The 20,843-nt window shown below is 36.3% G+C and overlaps 1 protein-coding gene across 1 annotated transcript; it reads right to left on the reverse strand.

The window, feature by feature from the left end:
• Positions 1 to 836: 836 nt before the first annotated feature.
• On the reverse strand, positions 837 to 19,301 carry LOC104103278 (4-coumarate--CoA ligase-like 9). Its single transcript, XM_070187551.1, has 6 exons — positions 18,178 to 19,301; positions 4,505 to 4,694; positions 4,102 to 4,247; positions 3,930 to 3,997; positions 1,732 to 1,834; positions 837 to 1,182 (listed from the first exon to the last, which is right to left on the reverse strand). The coding sequence occupies exons 1-6, from the start codon at positions 19,198 to 19,200 to the stop codon at positions 1,057 to 1,059; spliced, it is 1,656 nt and encodes a 551-aa protein (XP_070043652.1). The 5' UTR covers positions 19,201 to 19,301; the 3' UTR covers positions 837 to 1,056.
• Positions 19,302 to 20,843: the final 1,542 nt, after the last annotated feature.

Raw genomic sequence — 20,843 nt, forward strand, 5'->3', positions numbered from 1 at the left:
GAGTATTGTATGCAAATACTAAGGATCCGTTTGTCCATATAAATTTTTTCCTTTTTTTCTAAATATTTTTAAAAAAAATGTGTTTATCCATGAAATCTTGCAAGTTTTTGAATTTTTTTTGAAATAATCACTTTTTCAAAATTTTAAAATTTTTTTCCCCACTCACACAGCTGCAATATTTTTTCAAGTGAAATATATGCATGTCCAAACATAATTTCCAATTCCAAATACCATTTTCCAACTTAACTCCAAATACTATTTCAAAAATTACAATTTTTATGTCCAAACGCCTACTAAGTCTTTTCATAATTTTGGCTTAGCTCTTTTCATAATGATGGAATGTAACATGTGTTTTCTCTTAAAAATAACCAATTTGAGTGGATCATATTATGTAGAGTGACTATAGGGCTGATCTAGTAATCAAGACCTCGGCAAGCTAGAGTCTTCTCAATCACCTCGGCAATACTACCAATACACTTGTAGAGGATCTCACTCCTTTGAGAATGACAAAACAAATACAGGAATTGATGTTGACCATACTTTAGAGGATCTCACTCCCTTCAACTTTATAGAAATGCAATGTAGAGATGGTTACACTAAACGTGTCAGAAACTTGTGACACAACAGAATTCTCAATTATGCGGTTTCATATTCACTCCAGATTATTAAAAACTTGATATATTCCTTTTTTATCATGTAGCTTGTCGTTTCTCTGGATCAAGCCAAGTATCCCAACACTTAGGAAGGCGAGTTATAACTTTTGCGGTGTAAAGCTTCACCCACCCGCCCATCCAGGTTGCCATTCCAACAAAGAAGGCAGCTAATAATGAGTAGTAACATTTTAACAGCAAAACAGTTCAATTTATCTCTTCCAACTTGGATCAATCCAGAGGTTTATATCAACAAAAAATCATGAAACCATGAAGTTCGAAGTGAAAATCTATTGAAGTTGTAAGGTGAGATAGAAGAATTGAAGGAACATATAACATGTGTACCAGTCTACCATTTGGGTTTGGATTAATTACACATATTTCTCCATAAGTTTCCATGTTTCTGTTATAATCTAGCTGAAGCACCAGAAATGGCCTGATCAATGAGTTCTCTTCTCAAGATCTTTCCTGCTGGAGATCTTGGTATTGAGTTAATGAATGCAACGCGACGTATCTTTTTGTATGGTGCAACCTGCAAGATATCCTTTGGTTATAATATGCTTGAGCGGATAATCAGCAATTCTTATAGTCCATCCTAAGAAGAAACACAGTCATTTCATCAAAGCTTTCCATCTTTACAGAAAGTAGGAAGATTGTGTGTATATATACATACAAAAAAAAGCCAAGCCTGGTGCACAAAGCATCATACGTTCACATAAGATCTGGGGAAGGGCCGCACCTGAAGGAGTGTAGTGTAGGCAGCCTACCCTGACACAAGCATCAGTGGCTGATTCCTCGGCTCGAGCCTGTGACCTCTAGGTCACATGGAGACAACTTTACGTTGTCTTATGTGGTGTTAGGATTAAAACAATTGGACAATATTAGCACGTATCCACTATACTCTAAGGTTGCAGTGCTTAAAAGTCTTAACAAATTTCATAGGCGTATGCAGCTTATGTTCAATGGGTTCAACTGAATTGACCAAGTTTAAATTACGTCTTGTGACAATCCTAGGCTAATAGATGCTTCTTTAATGGAAAGAGTTTTAGTCTTATATATATATATCGAATTGGAGGTGTACCTGTTTTGCAATTGAATCCACAATTTGTGACTCACTAATAGTGCTCCCAGGTTTTCTGACAACATAAGCCATTGGAATCTGCCCTGCTTCTTCATCCGGATATCTACATCAGAAGAAACGAAAAGAATGAGCAAAGCATCAGAACATCAAAGGGATTAAGAACTGCTTGGGAAGCTTAAAATATCCACAACTAGAAAAATATGCAGATGATTGTGTATAAGAGTCTTATTAGCATTTAAATATCAGCATAAAACTACTAAAAGAATGTTGGGTCCAAATAATTCCTTATGATTACTTGTGCCTACCCCAGACTAAAATTCACATGCTGAAATTTTTAAGCTGAATGGATCTTCTAATTACGATCGTCCTGTCTCTTTTATCATTTTTCTTATAACTGAATGTAGAAATAAAGGTATGATAAGATGAACACAAGCTTCTAAATGAACAGATTGTGACAGTGTGCCCCTGCACAATTCAGATGAGGACCAAAGATTTGATGATCTAAAAGCCTCTCGTCTCTTAGAATGAACGGGTATAGAATTCAAAAGTACTAAGTCAAAAGTATCCACATGATCGTAAGAGCCGCAGAAGAGAAATTAGAATTATCTTGCGGACATTGCTAGCGCTACAGAAGCCTGGAGAACTGGCACCTATTTTTACTCAAGACTTGTTAGGAAAAAACAACTGCCACACATATAACTATCAATCAGAGGATTCAGTCAAAATTATTACTCAATAAGCATGACAAAGCAAGGAATTGATAGAAAATTCTTGACATCACACTTCAGGATTGACGCAATACCAAACTCTATACAAGTCGAATTTGTATTACCAAGTTAATATGCTTGTTAGGTGGACTGATCAAGAAAAATGATGCATCAAGGATAACCAATTAATGAAGCATCTTAAAAAAAAAAACTCCGGCATAACATCTCAGAAATTATGCACAGGGATAAGAGAATAGAATACTTTCTTGACCAATGTCAAATTTCGATCATTTATTATGAAATTGGTAGTCAAGAACACCTATGTCCACAAAATGAAGGTAGCAGAAATGAGGATGTTGAGATGGATGTGTAGGCATACCAAGATAGATAAAATAAGGAATGAAGATATTATGGACTAGCTGGGCGTGGCCCCCATGGAGGATAAGATGCGGGAAGCGAGGTTTAGATTGTTCGAGCATGTGAAGAGGAAAGGCATATATGCCCCAGTAAGGAGGTGTGAGAGATTGGCCTAGGTGGGTCTAAAAAGAGATAGAGGTAGGCCAAAGAAGTATTAGGGAGAGGTGATTAGGCAGGACATGGCGCTGCTTCAGCTTACCAAGGTTATGACCCTTGATAGGAGGGTGTGCAGGTCGAGTATTAGGGTAGAAGATTAGTAGAAAGTCATGCGTTTTTCTAATGCATACAAGTAGTATAGGTGTTAGTCACGTACTTTCTTATTTTTTGTAGATTTCTATCACTACTTGCTCTTTCTTTCGCTTCAGTTTTTTTGTTATCTTGCTGGAGTGCCTGGTGCTACTGCTTTTTTCATTTTTCTTTGAGCCGAGGGTCTATTGAAAACAGTCTTTCTATCTTCTCCATGTGGGGTAAGGTCTGCGTACACACTACCCTCCCCAGACTCCACTTGTGGGATTACACCGAGTTTATTGTTGTTGTTGCTGTATTATGAAATTGGTAATTTTGGTGTACTCAAGCAAAAGTTGTAAATTATAGACAGAGTCGGAAAAAATCAGATACCAGGAATGATAATATGTCGATTTTACAAGCCGTCTTAATTTTATGGCTGAAGTTTCATTATTTCATGTCACATGTTTAAAAAAAATTGTGCTGTAGAGTGCAGAACATAAATCTCTAGCTGGAAGATCTGAAGAACCATGTCTAACTTCAAGAATGATCGACCTGTTTAACAGCTTTCACTGAATAGTAGCAGGACAATACAACAAACAAGTAACCTCTTTAAAAGCAAAGTCCATCTTGCAACTTTTGTTTAGTACTTCCCATATGTGCAGCCTTTGCATATTAGATAAAAAACATGAACACTCGAAATTACGTTTAAGCTGTAAAAACAATTATATTTCCATCATTGGGAGGACATATTTTCTTAGCTCCATAGGGTTTCTCAGTTCAACATTTCTGATACATGGATAGAAGGATGTCAAGGGACAGAAAGATAAAAGAGGGAGGAGCACTAACGGAATAACTGCTGCATCAGCAATTTCAGGAATTGATTGAAGCAACTGTTCCAGTTCAGCAGGGGGTACCTGAAAGAGCATCCATTCATAAGCAACGACATAGTAGAAGAGATGCAACTACAAGTTTGCATAAAACTCAATAGCTGTACCAGGATCACCATCAACAAAATTACCTGATATGCCTTGTACTTTATCAGTTCTTTTAGCCTATCAACAATAAACAGGAACCCATCCGAGTCAAAATAGCAGAGATCACCAGTTTTTAGCCAACCGTCTGACTTAAGAGTTGCTGATGTTTCTTGTTTATCTCCAACATAACCTGCCATTAACCAACTTTCTGTTTAAATACCCAAGCATACCAAAGAAAGTAGGTACAACACTAGTTAACATTAGATAAAAATGGGTATCTTTTTCGGTTTTTATTTTACTACTTCCATGGCATAACATAATGTACAACCAACTCATGACTATTATTGAACTGTCAGCTCATCCAATAATTGCTTTCACGTTCATCGATCCCAACTGCCAAGTTTTGCATAAACTAACAGGTTAATTATAAGCTATATATGCATTCACCTTTCATGATTGTTGGCCCGCGTATCCAAAGCTCTCCATGCTTCCCGGGAGGTAAGGCCTCTCCACTATCAGGATCGACTATCTTAGCTTCCAAATTATCTGCAAGGCGACCAGCAGATCCATATCGATCTGTTTCCTCAGGTCTTATCATCCCTGTACCTGCTCCCGTACTCTCAGTTAGACCATATCCCTATGATGAATCACAGGTAAACGCATTAAACCCAAAAGCTATGTCATATTAGATGCATGGAACGGCAATGCATCACTTCTTGTTATTGTTTTATTTTAGAAGAAAAAGTGTTAACAATAGCATATGCCAGGAAAGGCAACATCAGTTATTGTTTTATAATCAATAAAGAGGTAGACAAAAAGCAACTCTTCTTGCTACTAAACATACAGAGGAAATAAACAAGCTGTTGAATGCTTCACACAATGTGGCTAAACAAATGAATACAGATGCATGCATCTGTGTTTACCTACATATATAGTTATATGGCTTTCAGAATCTCCTCTTTCAAGTATTGTAAAAGATAATGTAATGCACACATAGAATATGCAACCTTACTGAAGACTAGAACAGAATGGGAGCCTTGGAGCAACGGTAAAGTTATTTCTGTGTGACCTACAGGTTATGGGTTCGAGCCATAGAATCAGCTACTAATGCTTGTGTTAGGATAGGCTACCTACATCACACTCCTTAGGGTGCAGCCCTTCCCCCGGACCCTGCGTGAACGCGGGATGCTTTGTGCATCGTGCTGCCCTTTACTGAAGACCAGAACAAATGCTTATACATAAAAAACAATTCCAAGGGCATTTCCTTCTCATAAATATTTTGACCAAGTTTCCCAACACCGAGTCATGCATTATAAACTCTTTACTTTTTTAAAAGTCATCCCATCCTGAGATAGTGTTGCTAAAGGCTCACTTTGACGCACTCTTAAGCCAAAAGTAGGTGAAGCTCAAGTTGGACGTTTCACGTCGCTGAGGCATCATTTCAATACAGGTATCAAGGCACTGTGATGTGGATCTTATCACTCATGGACTATCTTGAAGAAGGCAGCACAAAATAATGAATATACTTGCAAAGTGATATATTAATTGCAATGAATATGTTATTTATTAGGAAAAGGAAATTTAGCAATTTAATATAAGAAAACTAGTCTTTTAACCTGAATAGAAACTTAAAACTTTATCTCCGCAAGTTTTCCAAACCTACAACACTACTGAATGAGTCATAAAGAAAATGAGATTTAAGAAGCCAAGTTGAAGAGTTATTAAGAAAGGGTATATACGAGAGAGCATGAGTCCTTGTGCAATACCAACCTTACTTACATCAAAGAAAGACGTAAGTTGGAGAATGTGTGTAGACATTAGGGCAATGAACAAGATCACTGTGGGGTATAAGTTTACAATTCCTCGATCGGATGGCATTCTGGACTAGTTAAATGATTCAATATTATTGTGAGAAGGCAATGGAGAAAATATGTTATTGATATTAGATGATAAATACATTACAAGAGGTCCTTATTTATAGCTATACACTACAAGGAGATATTACTCCTCTTCCAATGTGGGACAAGACTACACTATACATATCTGTAAACTAACATTCCCCCTCAAGCCGGTGCATATACATCATATGTACCGAGCTTGTTACACATGTAGCTAATACGAGAACCATTAAGAGACTTAGTGAAAATATTTGTTAGTTGATCATTCGACTTTACAAACTTTGTAACAATATCTCCTGAAAGAATTTTTTCTCTGACAAAGTGACAGTCGATCTCAATGTGTTTAGTCCTCTCATGGAACACCGGATTTGACGCAATACGAAGAGTAGCTTGGTTATCACACACCAGTTCCATTTTGCTGATTTCTCCGAACTTTAACTCCTTGAGCAACTGGTTGACCCAAACTAACTCACACGTTGCCATAGCCATGGCCCGATATTCGGCTTCAGCGCTAGATCGAGCAACTACATTCTGTTTCTTGCTCTTCCACGGGACCAAATTACCTCCTACTAGTACACAATATCCAGACGTAGAACGTCTATCATAGTCATTGTGAGATAATTCAATTTGCCAACCAACCTCTTATATCTCGTAGGGTCTCTAAGATGCTCCCCCTGTCCAGGAAGAAGCTTAGCATTCAGATCCATAAGAAAGTCAATAGGTCTGCAACCCATCATTCCAGTCTCCTCAAGAATATCTAAGGCATACTTCCGCTGTGAAATAACAATACCTGAGCTAGACTGAGCGACCTTAATACCTAAAAAATACTTCAATCTGCCCAGATCCTTAGTCTGGAAGTGCTGAAAGAGATGTTGCTTCAGATTAGTAATATCATCCTGATCATTGCCAGTAATAACAATATCATCAACATAAACCACTAGATAAATACACAGATTAGGAGCAGAATGCCGATAAAACACAGAGTGATCAGTCTCACTACAAGTCACGCCGAACTCCTGAATAATTGTGCTGAACTTACCAAACCAAGCTCGAGGGGACTGTTTGAAACCATATAGTGACCTGCGCAATCTGCACACACAACCATTAAACTCCCCCTGAGCAACAAAACCAAGTGGTTGCTCCATATAAACTTCTTCCTCAAGATCACCGTGGAGAAAAGCATTTTTAATGTCTAACTGATAAAAATGCTACTTTACAAGCCCAAAAATCTGAGTATATCCTTTTGCAACAAGACGAGCCTTAAGCCAATCAACATGTCCATCCGGGCCGACTTTGACTGCATAAACCCAACGACAACCAGCACTAGACTTACCTGCAGGAAGAGGAACAAGCTCTCAAGTGCCACTCGCATGTAAAGCAAACATCTCGTCAATCATAGCATGTCGCCATCCTGGATGAGATAGTGCCTCACCTGTAGACTTAGGGATAGAAACAGTGGACAAAGAAGATATAAAAGCATAATGAGGTGACGACAGGCGATGATAACTTAAACCGACATAGTGGGGATTAGGATTAAGTGTGGATCGTACACCTTTGCGGAATGTAATTGGTTGACTAAGAGGAGACAAGTCCGCAGTAGGTGCAGAATCTGATGCGAGGCGTGAATCACCTGGGCCTGATGCTCGATGTGGACGACGATGATAAGTCAAGAGTGGTGGAGCTGCAGAAGGTTGAACTGGATTATGTGGAGGAACTGGAGCTATAGGTGGTGGAGCTATAACTGGAGCTATAGGTGGTGGAGCTACAACTGAAGCTGTAGGTGGTGGAGCTGGAGTGACTGAATCTCCAAAAGATAAAACCGGTAGTACCTCAGAAATAGCTAAGTGATGACCTGAACCTGTGAAATATGATTGAGTTTCAAAAAAGGTAACATCAGCGGACATAAGGTACCGCTGGAGGTCAGGAGAGTAGCATCGATACCCCTTTTGTGTTCTCGAGAAACCCAGAAATACGCACTTAAGAGCACGAGGAGCTAACTTATATGTTCCTGGAGTAAGGTTATGGACAAAACAAGTGCTTCCAAAGATACGGGGTGGAAGAGAGAACAAAGGTAAGTAGGGAAACATGACAGAGAATGGAACTTGGTTCTGGATAGCTGAAGATGGCATACGATTAATAAGATAGCAAGATGTAAGAACTGCATCCCCAAAAACGCAACGGAGCATGAGATTGTATGAGTAGGGTGCGAGCTGTTTCAATAAGATGTCTATTCTTTTTTTCAGCTACCTCATTTTGTTGAGATGTGTACGGACAAGATGTTTGATGAATAATTCCATGAGATTTCATAAACTGCTGAAATGGGGAAGACATACTTTCGGGCATTATCACTACGAAATGTGCGAATAGAAACCCCAAAAACCCAAATTGATTTTGAATTTCAGCATGGAAGGTCTGGAAAATAGAAAACAGCTCAGATCAATTTTTTATCAAAAATATCCAAGTGCACCTAGAATAATCATCAATGAAACTGACAAAGTAGCGGAAACCCAAGGTGGAACTGACCCGACTAGGACCCCAAAGATCTGAATGGACTAAAGTAAAAGGTGACTCTGCTCAATTATCAAGACGCCGAGGAAAATGGGAGCGAGTATGCTTACCGAGCTGACATGACTCACACTCTAGAGCTGACAAGTGAGATAAACCAGATATCATTTTCTGAAGTTTTGACAAATTGGGATGTCCCAACCGTTTATAATAAATCTGGTGAATCAGTAACAGGACAAGTTGTAGAAGGAAGACAAGATGTGAGTCCATGTGATTTAGCAAGGATAAGGTAATAAAGTCTGTTTGATTCACGCCCGGTACTAATGATCCGCCCCGTACTGCGTTCCTGTATAAAAATATGGTCATCAAGAAATAAAATAGCGCATTTAAGTGATTTGGCTAAGCGACTAACAGCTATAAGATTAAAAGGACTATTGGGAAAATAAAAGACTGAATCTAAAGGTAAGGAAGTAAGTGGGCTTGCTTGACCTATTGCAGTTGCCATGGTTTGAGACCCATTGGCCATTGTGACTTTTGGAAGAGATTGAGAATACGAAATAGTAGTAAAAAGAGATTTGTTACCAGAAATATGATCTGATGCACCTGAATCAATGACCCAAGACTCAGAGGATGAAGATTGGGAGAAACAAGTCACGCTATTACCTGTTTGAATAATAGAAGCTATCTCAGAAGATGTCTGCTTATATGCTTTGTACTGAGGAACTCAATATAATCTGCTAAAGAAACCATCCGACTATTCAAAGCATCGGTTCCCATGTTGCTACGAGATGTAGTAGTAGGGTTAACTTGAAATAGTGGAAATAAGTAACTCCGGTGAGAAAACTGAAGAAATAGCTTGAAAAACACTGTTTACAACAGGAAAACAGAACACTGTTTCTGTGACGGAAACACTGTTTACGCCGGAATCTACTGTAGCTGACGAAAAAACTCAAAGTGGTCGGAATGAAACAAAACCAGTGAGGGTAGGATCGGAATTACCAGGCGATCCTACTGTTCAACTGGAACTTTTTCAAAATCTGGCCGGAACAGTGTTCACGCGCCGGCGCGTGGGTCCGATCTCGTCGGAATTTTTTTTTTCCTTTTCCAAGCGCGTGAGGGCATGTGGACGTGTGTTTTCCGGTGGGGTTGACTGGGGTTTGGTCGCCGGAGCCTGAGGAGTCTTGTGGTGGTGTTGGTTTTTTGCACAACACCAACAGAAAGCGATTTGCTTATGGACAACCTTCTAAGTCGCCGAAAAATTGCACGGCGAAGAGGTCTTTCTTCCCGGAAGTCGCTGGAATGATGCACATCGACGGGTTTCTCACTAATGCTCTGATACCATGTGAGAAGGCACAGGAGAAAATATGTTATTGGTATTAGATGATAAATACAATACAAGAGGTCCCTATTTATAGCTATACACTACAAGGAGATATTTCTCCTCTCCCAATGTGGGACAAGACTACACTATACATATCTGTAAACTAACAATTATTTTCAAAGATTGACCTACATAGTGGGTACCATCAGATTAGGGTTCGACCAGGAGATGAGTGGAAGACAGCTTTTAAGACACGTGATAGATTGTATGAGTCGTTAGTCATGCTTTTTGGCTTAACTAACGCTCCAAGAACTTTTATGCGACTTATGAGCCAGGTCCTACAGCCATTTATTGGGAAGTTTGTTCTAGTATAATTTGATGATATCCTAATTTACAGTCGAACTCGGGAAGATCGCATCTTGCACCTAAGGGAGGTACTGGGGGTCTTACAGAAAAACAAGCTCTATATCAACCTCAAGAAGTGCAGTTTTATGACCTCAGAGTTACTTTTCTTAGGGCTCATTGTCAGTGCTGATGGTATTGGAGTGGATGAAGAAGAGGTGCGTGCTATTAAGGGGTGGCCAGTACCCAAAATAATAAGTGAACTGCATAATTTTCACGAGTTAGCGACCTTCTATCGTCAATTATTCATCATTTCAATAAGATCATGGCTCCCATTATTGATCTCTTGAAGAAAGAAAAATTTCAGTGAAATAAAGATGCAGACATGGAGAAGCTGACTACCGCTCCAATCTTAGCTTTGCTGAGTTTAGACAAAGTTTTCGAAGTGGAGTGTGATGCAAGTGGATATTGGAGCTGTGTTATCACAAGAAAAGTGACCAGTAGCTTTTTCAGTGAAGAATTGAGTGACGCGCGACGGAAGTGGTCTACTTATAACAAGGAGTTTTATGCGGTTATACGGGCTCTAAAGTACTGGGAACATTATCTTATCAGTAAAGAGTTTGTCCTCTATACTGATCTTCAGGATTTAAAGTACCTTGGCAGTCAAATGAGAATTAGTTAAGACATGAATGCCAGATGGATCACTTTTTTGGAGAAATTTCCTTATTGACTTCGACACAAGTCAGGAGTAGATAACAAAGTAGCTGATGCTTTAAGCCGACGAGTGTCATTAATGACCACACTCAGGTTTGAGATCATTGGGTTTGATTGCTTGAAAGAAAATCATGAAAATGACAAGGATCTGGGAGTAATCTGGGAAAAATATTGCCAACTTAAGCAAGTTGTTGAAGATTTTCACGTTCCTTATAAAAGGAAATAAGCTTTGCCAAAAGGTTATTACAGATTTAGATGGCGGAGGCTTAGCCGGACAATTGCTGCAATAGAAGAAATTGAAGGTATCATTGGCCTCAACTAAAGCAAGATGTCAGTAAATTGGTGAAAAGATGTTATACATGCCAAACTGCAAAGGATCAAACTTAGAATACTGGTCATGAGAATATTTGGGAGGATTTGACAATGGACTTTGTGCTTGGATTTCCGCGGGTATGGTCCTTATCACAACCTAAAGAAAATCAATGATAATGCTTATGTGGTCGATTTACCGGAAACCATGAAAATTTCCAACACTTTAATGTAGTTGACACCTTATCACCCATCTAAGGGACCACTATCTGGAAGTTGCCATTTCTTGAATACACAAGGAAGGGATGGAAACCATTTCTTGAATAAGTGTCCAGCAGGTGCTTCAGTCGACATATCAGACTGACCTTTCATATCATTAATTTTTTATTCTTTTTAATAAACCAAAATGACTAATTTTAGATCATAAGTACTCATTAATTTTCAGAGTATTGATGACAGTTCGTAAGACGCCGTGTATAGTGTGAAGCCAACCATCTTTGTCAGCACACAATATTATTTTCAGGAGATGACAAGTAGGGTCTTTACCCATTAAAGGCATCAAAGTAAAATTTCACTTTGTGCCTCACAGATGCACAACTGACATTAGTTGCGTGAGGCACACCATAAAATCACTCATCTAGTCATCTACCTATATATATATATATATATATATATATATATATATATAGGTAGAAGAAGAATTGCCTTCGCTGCTCCATTATTGTCCCTTTTTACTTAGCACGTTTTGACTTTTCACGCCCCTCAAGAAATAATAAATGAAGTGCATAATTTACAATTATACTCATATTAATTGATACATTTTTTATTGGTTTTGAAAAAATAATTTGAAATGAGTAATAAATATTGTGGGTATAACAGGAAAAAAATTGTCTTCTCTTGATATGCGTAAAGTGACAAGTAAAAATGAAAATCTATTTTTAGTATACATGCCAAGTAAAAGTGAACGGAGGGAGTACTAATTTAAGAGTTAGAATGAGTTGAACCAAAATTAAATTATCTAAACAGTTGAGTTAGGGTTTTTTTTCCTTGAAACGGTTGAACATAGAAATAATTTTAATTGATTGATTACGCGTTTGGACAATATTTAATGAAGTTTAAGAAAATATATATTGAAGTTGAAATTGCAAAAGAGTATTTGAAAAAATCATATAATTATATACTCCCTCTGATCCACTTTAATTAAGTTTTTAGCTATTTTTACACATATTAAAGAATTCACCTTTTAGCATTAATTAACAATAAAATTGATCATATTAACCTTAATTTGTTCATTGAAAATATCACGAATAGTCCTAGACTCTTTAGTCCAAGGGCAACTTTGGAAAAAAGAAGTTGATTACTTCTTGATATCTGAAAAAATCAAATATTGTGGATCACAAAAAAAAGTCAAAAATTCAATTAAAGTGGACCGGAGGGAGTAGTACTTTCATCTAACTTTAACCTTCTCACTTACCTTTAATAAGGCGATTTATAGCCACACAAATATCTATGACTTGTTTTAGACCATAAGTTAAAAGTTTTCATTTTTTTCTTAAACTCGGTGTTGAGTCAAACATCACCATATAAGATTGGGACAGAGGGAGTAGTTATTAACAAGTCATTCATTTATTAGCTCATTCTTAAAGAAAAAAGAAGAAGATGTAACTCGATTGATTGTTGAGATACAAACAAATGCAGCAAATTAGCTACTTGGGCTTCTTCTTTTCTTTCTCTTGTTATTGGGCCCAGAAGCCCACTATGTAACTATGTATTTATCTTAGGCTGTTGTATAATTAGTTGAGTGGTGTATATAAAATACTGGGTCGGCCCATCTATCGGGTAAGAGAGAATAATTAATATTTTGTACATACCCCATCGGTTTTATTCTCTGGAATACAGAACATAATGAAAACCTAGAAGCCTCCATTTTTCTCTCAACTACTTTACAACAAAACCTCAATAGTTTGTGGTTGAATAAAGTTTTAACATTGATTAAATAGATACTAAAGGACAAGAGTTCCTATGAGATCTTATATAACAAACTCCGTACATACTCAAATCTTAGAGCTTTTGGATGTTTATGTTACTCTACTGTCCCAAAACCTCATAGGGACAAACTGCAGCCTAGGGCCATCCCTTGTGTGTTTATTGGTTATCCCTTTGGGAAGGAAGCCTATAAACTATATGACTTACAGAATAAAACATGTTTTATCTCTAGAGATGTTATATTTCATGAACATATATTCCCTTTTATTCAATCTGGATCTACTTCCCCTACTATGTCAAATTTACCATTTTCTGCTTGTTTTGATCACTCTGTTAAGCAGAATTCCTCATTGTTCCATGATTTCTTTTACCCTGCCCCATCAGTTACATCTCCTGTTTCTCCTCTTCCCTCCAACTCTGCTCCTTATGACTCTGAAATACCTCTGAACATTTCTCTTGCTTCTCCTAATCTCTCTTCTTCTCTCTATGAATCTGAATTCCCTCCTTTAAGGAGATCATCTAGACCTCACAATCCTCCTTTTTACCTGCAGAATTATGTCTGTACTCTACCTAATCATACCTCCAAGTCTGCCAATTCAACTGTTATGTCTACTTCTAGTGAGCATCATGCATTTGAGCCTACTACTTATTCTCAGGCAACAGATATCCCTGAGTGGCAGAATACTATGAGAAAAGAGTTTGAGGCATTGGAGACTAATGGTACTTGGGACATAGTTGAGTTACCCAAGTGCAAGAAGCCAATTGGCTGCAAATAGGTATACAAAATTAAGTAGTAAACTGATGGGAGCATAAAAAGATATAAAGCTAGACTTGTGGTAAGGGGTGATACACAGGTTGAAGGTATAGATTTTCATGAAACTTTCTCACCTGTGGTTAAAATGACTATTGTTAAAACTTTAATTGTTGTAGCTGTTAAAAGAAATTGGCCACTATTCCAACTAGATGTTAATAATGCTTTCTTGCATGGGGATTTTGATGAAGAAGTTTTTATGAAGCTTCCACCTGGTCTTTCAGTATGTACTGTGCCCCCTGATTCTGCTTCTACTCCTTTGGTCTGTAAACTCAAAAAATCTTTGTATGGATTGAGACAAGTTTCGAGGCAATGGTATGCCAAGTTGTCTCAGTCTTTGTCTTCTAGAGGCTATGAGCACTCCTTTAATAATTATTCCCTTTTCACCAAAGGTTCTGGTGATGCTTTGGTAATCTTAGTGGTGTATGTGGATGACATTATCATCACTGGGGACAGACCTGTGTGAGATTGCTGCTGTGAAAATTTTCCTCCATAATCAGTTTAAAATTAAATATTTAGGTCATCTTAACTATTTTTTGGGTATTGAAGTGCTGTATTTTGAGGGTGGGGTGCTGTTGCACCAGAAAAAGTTTGTGCATGATCTTCTCAAAGAGTTCCATTCCTATGATTGTTCTTCGGTGATATCCCCTCTTGAGATGCATGACAAATTGCAGGCTGATCATGGTGATCCCCTGCCCAATCCTGAGACTTATAGGTGTTTAGTGGGTAAACTCAATTTCTTAACCCACACCAGGCCTGATATTTGTTTTGCAGTGCAACATTTAAGCCAGTTTATGCAGAAGCCTTGGCTTTCTCACATGCAGGCTGCTTTACGTTTGCTCAGGTATCTCAAGGGTACTATTGATTTTGGGATCTTCTATAATAATTCTTCTGATCGTTCTCTCAGTGTCTATTGTGATAGTGATTGGGGATCTTGCCCGGATAGTAGGAAGTCCATCAGTGATTTTTGCATTTTATTAGGGGGATGTCTAGTAGGCTGGAAGTCAAAAAAAATAATCTGTGGTATCCTTGTCCTCTGCTGAAGCTGAATATAGGTCTATGAGTAAAGCCACTACTGAAATTACTTGGCTTTGCAGGCTTCTTTCTGATTTTGGTGTTGTTTTCTCTTCTCCTGTCAGTCTGTTTTGTGATAACCAGGCAGCCATCCACATTGCTAAGAATCATGTCTTTCATGAGCGCACCAAACACATTGAATTGGACTGCCATTTTGTTCTTACCAAGTTGAATGAAAGTCTGCTTCAGCTGCTTCACACTTCCGGTGCTAATCGGCTCGCTGATATGTTCACTAAACCTTTGGGGGGAGCTGTATATCATATGCATCTTCGCAAATTGGGGGTTATCTCACCCTCCAACTTGTCGGGGGGTTTTGAGATACAAGCAAATACAGCAAATTAGCTACTTAGGCTTCTTCTTTTCTTTCTCTTGTTATTGGGCCCAGAAGCCCACAATGTAACTATGTATTTATCTTAGGCTGTTGTGTAATTCGTTGAGTGGTGTATATAAAATACTGGGTCGGCCCATCTATCGGGTAAGAGAGAACAATTAATATCTTGTACAGACCCTATCGGTTTTATTCTCTGGAATACAGAACACAATGAAAACCTAGAAGCCTCCATTTTTCTCTCAACTGTTTTACAACAAAACCTCAATAGTTTGTGGTTGAATCAAGTTTTAACATTGATTAAATAGATACTAAAAGACAAACAAATATTAAAACAAGATTGGAATAGGCTATGATGCATTGGTGTCCGATAGCTCTATTGGTGCTCAAACTAATCAAGATTTGGGTCACGTCAGCCCCCATTAAAGGGAGAAAATAACATTGTATTGCCACTCTCAAAATAATAGCCGAAAAATATATATTTTTTGTATATATATACATATTATACAAATTTATTATACTTTTCATCTACCAAATGTAAATAGTTTCCGGCACGAGCTGAAAGTGGGAAAAAAAAACCATTAAAGGAGGGATGTGCTTTCTACCAAAAAATATTTTTTTCAACTTCTCGAAATCGGAACCTTTAATTATAAACGGCAAAGGGCCAAATATACCCTTCTACTTTCGAAAATGGTCTAAGAATATCCCTCGTTATACTATTGGGTTATCTATACCTCTGCAGTCATACTTTAGGTTCAAATATACCCCTCATTTAAACGGAGGGACACGTGTCATCGTCCTGTTGGTCAATTCTAAATATCTCCGAATTAATTAAAAAGACTCATTATACATACCCGAAAAATAATTTTTAAAGCAATTTTTTTTTGTAAAAACTGGAAAAAACTGAAATTATTTTTACTAAAAACTAAAAAAACGAAAATATTATTTTTTCAGTTTTTACAAAAAAACTACTTTAGAAAAAACTAAAAACTATTTTCTAAAACAATGTTTTTGTAAAAACTGAAAAAATAAAGCTGAAAATCAATTTTCTAAAGCAATTTTTTTTGTAAAACCTGGAAAAAACTGAATTGTTTTTACTAAAAACTGAAAAAAATAAAAATATTTTTTTTCCAGTTTTTACAAAAAAACTGCTTTAAAAAAAGCTGAAAAATATTTTCTAAAACAATATTTTTGTAAAAACTGAAAAACAAAACTAAAAAGTAATTTTTTAAAGCAATGTTTTTGTACAAACTGAAAAAATAAATATTTATACAGTTTTTAGTTAAAAATATTTCAGTTTTTTTCAATTTTTAATTGCTTTAGAAAATTATTTTTCAGTTTTTTGTTTTTCAGTTTTTACAAAAATATTATTTTAGAAAATAATTTTCAGTTTTTTTAAAGTAGTTTTTTTGTAAAAAATGAAGAAAAAAAAATATTTTCGTTTTTTTCAGTTTTTAGTAAATTTTGTTTTTGTTTTTTCCAATTTTTACAAAAAAAATTTATTTTTCGGGTATGGGTAATAGGTATTTTTAATTAATTAGGAGATATTTAGAATTGACCAACAGGACGATGACACGTGTCCCTCCGTTTAAATGAGGGATATATTTGAACCCAAAGTATGATTGCAGGGGTATAGATAACCCAATAGTATAACGAGGATTATTCTTAGACTATTTTTGAAAGTAGAGGGGTATATTTGACCCTTTGCCGAATTATAAATCAATGAATCATATTCATGAGCATAGTCCTTGGTGGCTATGATGTCATTACACCTTTTATTTGTGTTGGTAAAAAGAAGAATTTTCATTAAAACTAATAAACATTCATCATACATCCTAGCTCAACTAAGCTTATAAAAAAGTTGCATTATGGCTCATCAAGTTAGCCCATTTAATGACACGAAATTCGATCCTACCCGCCCAACTTTTTAATTATGTTTTTTTTTGCTGAAATTTCCAATATTTTTAACAGATTGGACAACTTTTCTGAAAAAAAGTAGTAATTTGTATGAAAAAAAGTATGTACAATAGGGAAATCTGTTAGGATAGTTGTAATTCTTCTTAAATTTTGTTGACAAAAGACGAGTTATTCAATAAAGAAGTACCTCGATAGTATCCACATCAAAAAGCTCTTAAAATAATTTTATTGAGATTCTTGAAAGAAAGAAAAACGCAGACCCATTTGGAAAAAGTCAAAAAACTTTTGTAAATAGAATCCGTTCAGAAGGTAAAGATGTTTGAGAAAAAAAATTTCAAAAAAACGAAAAAAGAACTTCTCAAATGTGTTACAAATTACTAACTCCAGTCCATATGATTTATTGTTTTGGCAAACTGAATTTGTATCAAAATATTTAACGTTTTAGGGAACAAGAAGCATTTACTGCTCTTTCTTGTTTCTTCAAATCCATCGTTATTAATTGTGTACTGTTCACTAAGTGAGGCATTTAAGAGAATGTATACAAGGTAATTTAGATAAATATTTTAGCAAAGATATGCAAAAATTTTAAAAGATGAATAATATAGACGGGAGATAATAATAGAGAAATAAGTAGACATATAAAAAGAATCAAAAATATTAATATTCTAATTCATCATAAAAATTTATTTTGGTTATATATCCTTTTCTATGGGATATTAAAATAAAGAGAAAAATTAGTCTAAGCCTAAATAAAACACAGGAAATTTCTTTGCACGTGTTTATGTTACAAAATTGAGTCAATTGACATTCATATGCAGACAAAATCAAAGAAAAACAATTAAACCATTTCCAAAGAACAGTTACAAAATTCAAAACTCAGTCTTAATGTCAAGCACGTGATCGTCAAACACATACCTGCACAATCTCCACGTTAGAGAACCTCGCCTTGAACCGCTCAGCCACCTCCTTTCCTAGCGGCGCTCCGCCGCACGCCACCAGCTTCAGCGACGTCAGATCATACTTCAGTACCAACTCCGACTTTGCCATCGCCACCACCAAGGGCGGAGACACAGGCATGTAGGTCACCTTATACTTCTCCACCGCCGCCAACATCTTCTCGAAATCGAATCTCTCCATTATCACCGCCGTTTCCCCCATCGCCGCTAACCTAATCAGGATGAAGAATCCAAAAACGTGAAACAACGGCAACGTCAAAATCGCCACGTCTTGCTCAGCATTTTCGCTTTCATCGCTGCTGAATTTGTTATTGTATAAACCGGCCGTTAAGGCAATCAAATTCCGGTGAGTTAACTCGACTCCCTTGACTCGGCCAGTAGTTCCAGACGAGTAAAGAATAGCTGCCGAATCAGTTTGGTGAACAATTGAGTTGAAGTTGGACATAGGCGTAGCAATGGGGTGTTCAAGCATGGAGAGGAATTTGGGGGAGTCAATTAAAATGGTGCGGAGGGGAAATGAAGGGATGAGTTTATGGGAATTCGATGAAGTAGTAAAAGCAATGGTGGGTTTACTGAGTTGGATCATGTGAGTTAACTCGGTAGAAGAAGAGAGCGGGTTAGCCGGGGAAACAACAATGCCAAGGGAGAGAAGCGCAAAGTAGAGGACTGGAACATGAAGCGATGGAGGAGAGAGGATAAAGGCGACGTCGTTTTTGGAAAGGGACGGGAACTGGATCTTGAGGGAAGAGGCAAGGGATTGGGTTTTGTGAAGGAATTCGGAGTAAGAAAGGCTGCGGCCTGTGGTGGAGTCGATGAGGAAAGTGGTGGTGGCGGTGGTTGTGGAGTTGAGGAGAGAGAGTGTGTACTGAATTATGGAAATGGGCTGTGATAAAGGTGGCAATGGAAGTGACGACCTTAGGCTGTGGAAAGTTTTGGTATGAGTAGAGTAGCCATTTTTCGGGTCTATGCTATAGTGCTCCATGAATGGATTTTGAAGAAGCTCAAATTTTGGGAAATTTCAGTGTGGAGGCAACAACAATTATACAGTAGAAGAGATGCGGGAAAGAAAGAGATTCTAAATAAATGTGATCAGATTTCTATAATATCTCTTTTTTGTTCTCCAAATATGGTAATAATAAATTAGATTAGATTAAGGGTGTGTAAGGAAAATGTTTTCTTTTCGTGGAAAATGAGTTGGTTTATAACTTATTTTCCCTTGTTTGGTTGGTGAGTGGAAAACCTTTTCCGAAAAATAGTTTCTATTATTTGGTTATAAAGTTAAAAATAACTTTTTAGAAAAATATTTTTTTATGGTACTCTCCTCCCCCTCCCTCCCCCAAGTCCACACTTTTCCTCCCCCTTCCCCCGCCCCACCAAATACCCAACGTTTTCAGGACTCTATTTTCTTCAAGAATTTAATTATTCTTCTAAAAATTCACACAAACCCAAAGGAACTAATGTAATGCTTTACTTTTTTACGCAAAAACGTTAAAATTTGTGCTCCATAGCTAAAAAGAAAATACTCTTTTTTTTGGTTAAAAAAAAGTACTCTTTCTACAACATGAAAATAAAGTACTCATTTTTTTTAAATAAAAAAATATATTTTTTCTACATCATGAAAAAAAATACTCATTTTGTTGAAATGAAAAAAATACTTTGTTGAAATGAAATAAACTACTTTTTCTACATCATGAAAAAAAAATACTCTTTTTGTTGAAATGAAAGAAAATACTTTTTACTTATTTATTTTGTTGAAATGAAAAGAAATATTTTTTCTACATCATGAAAAGAAAGTAATTTTTTTGTTAAAATAAAAAAAAAAACTTTTTTATATCATGGAAATAAAATACTCATTTATTGAAATGAATTTTTTTTAATCTATAACATAAAAAAGAAAGTACTATTAATAATATTTTTATTTATGGTAGGGTGGGTGTGGGGTCGGTAGCTAGGGGTGTGGGATGGGTTAGTGGAGGTTGGTAGGGATGGCGAATAGGGTGGGAAGGTTGAAAAAGAGTTTTGGAAAATATTTTCATTAGAGGAAAATGAATTCATGAAGAAAATGTTTCCCAAAACATTCAAGCCAATCAAATATGAACAAATTTAAAAATATTTTCCTTCGTACCAAACACACCCTAAGTCAATAATTAAAACGCGCATATATATATATATATATATATATATATATATATATATATATATATATATATATATATATATATATATATATATATAGATAGGGTGTTTGAATTAACAAGATATCCTTCTAAAATTAAACGACCTCTTTTACCCTTTAATCATGCATTCTTCCTTCAATACTATTGTACAAAAATGTAAAAACAATTTATATTAACAACTAATAACTCTTCATAAAACTAAAGGACATTCATTGTATATTACATCTGTGACGTAATTATATACTTGCTTTCGGTGATTATAATTTCTATATTAGCTTCTTAGGAGTTAAAGCTGTGATGGCTGTTTGGTTAGATTTTTTAGAAAGTTGAAATGTACCAAAATTTAATATATTTAACACTTTTATTATTCTCATCAAAATATTTCCTTAAGTTACACTAGAATTGCTATTGCAAATTAATTCTTAGAGATTTTTGACCATTCAAAAAA

The sequence above is a fragment of the Nicotiana tomentosiformis genome, chromosome 10 (assembly GCF_000390325.3).
Source record: "Nicotiana tomentosiformis chromosome 10, ASM39032v3, whole genome shotgun sequence".
Lineage (NCBI taxonomy): Eukaryota > Viridiplantae > Streptophyta > Magnoliopsida > Solanales > Solanaceae > Nicotiana > Nicotiana tomentosiformis.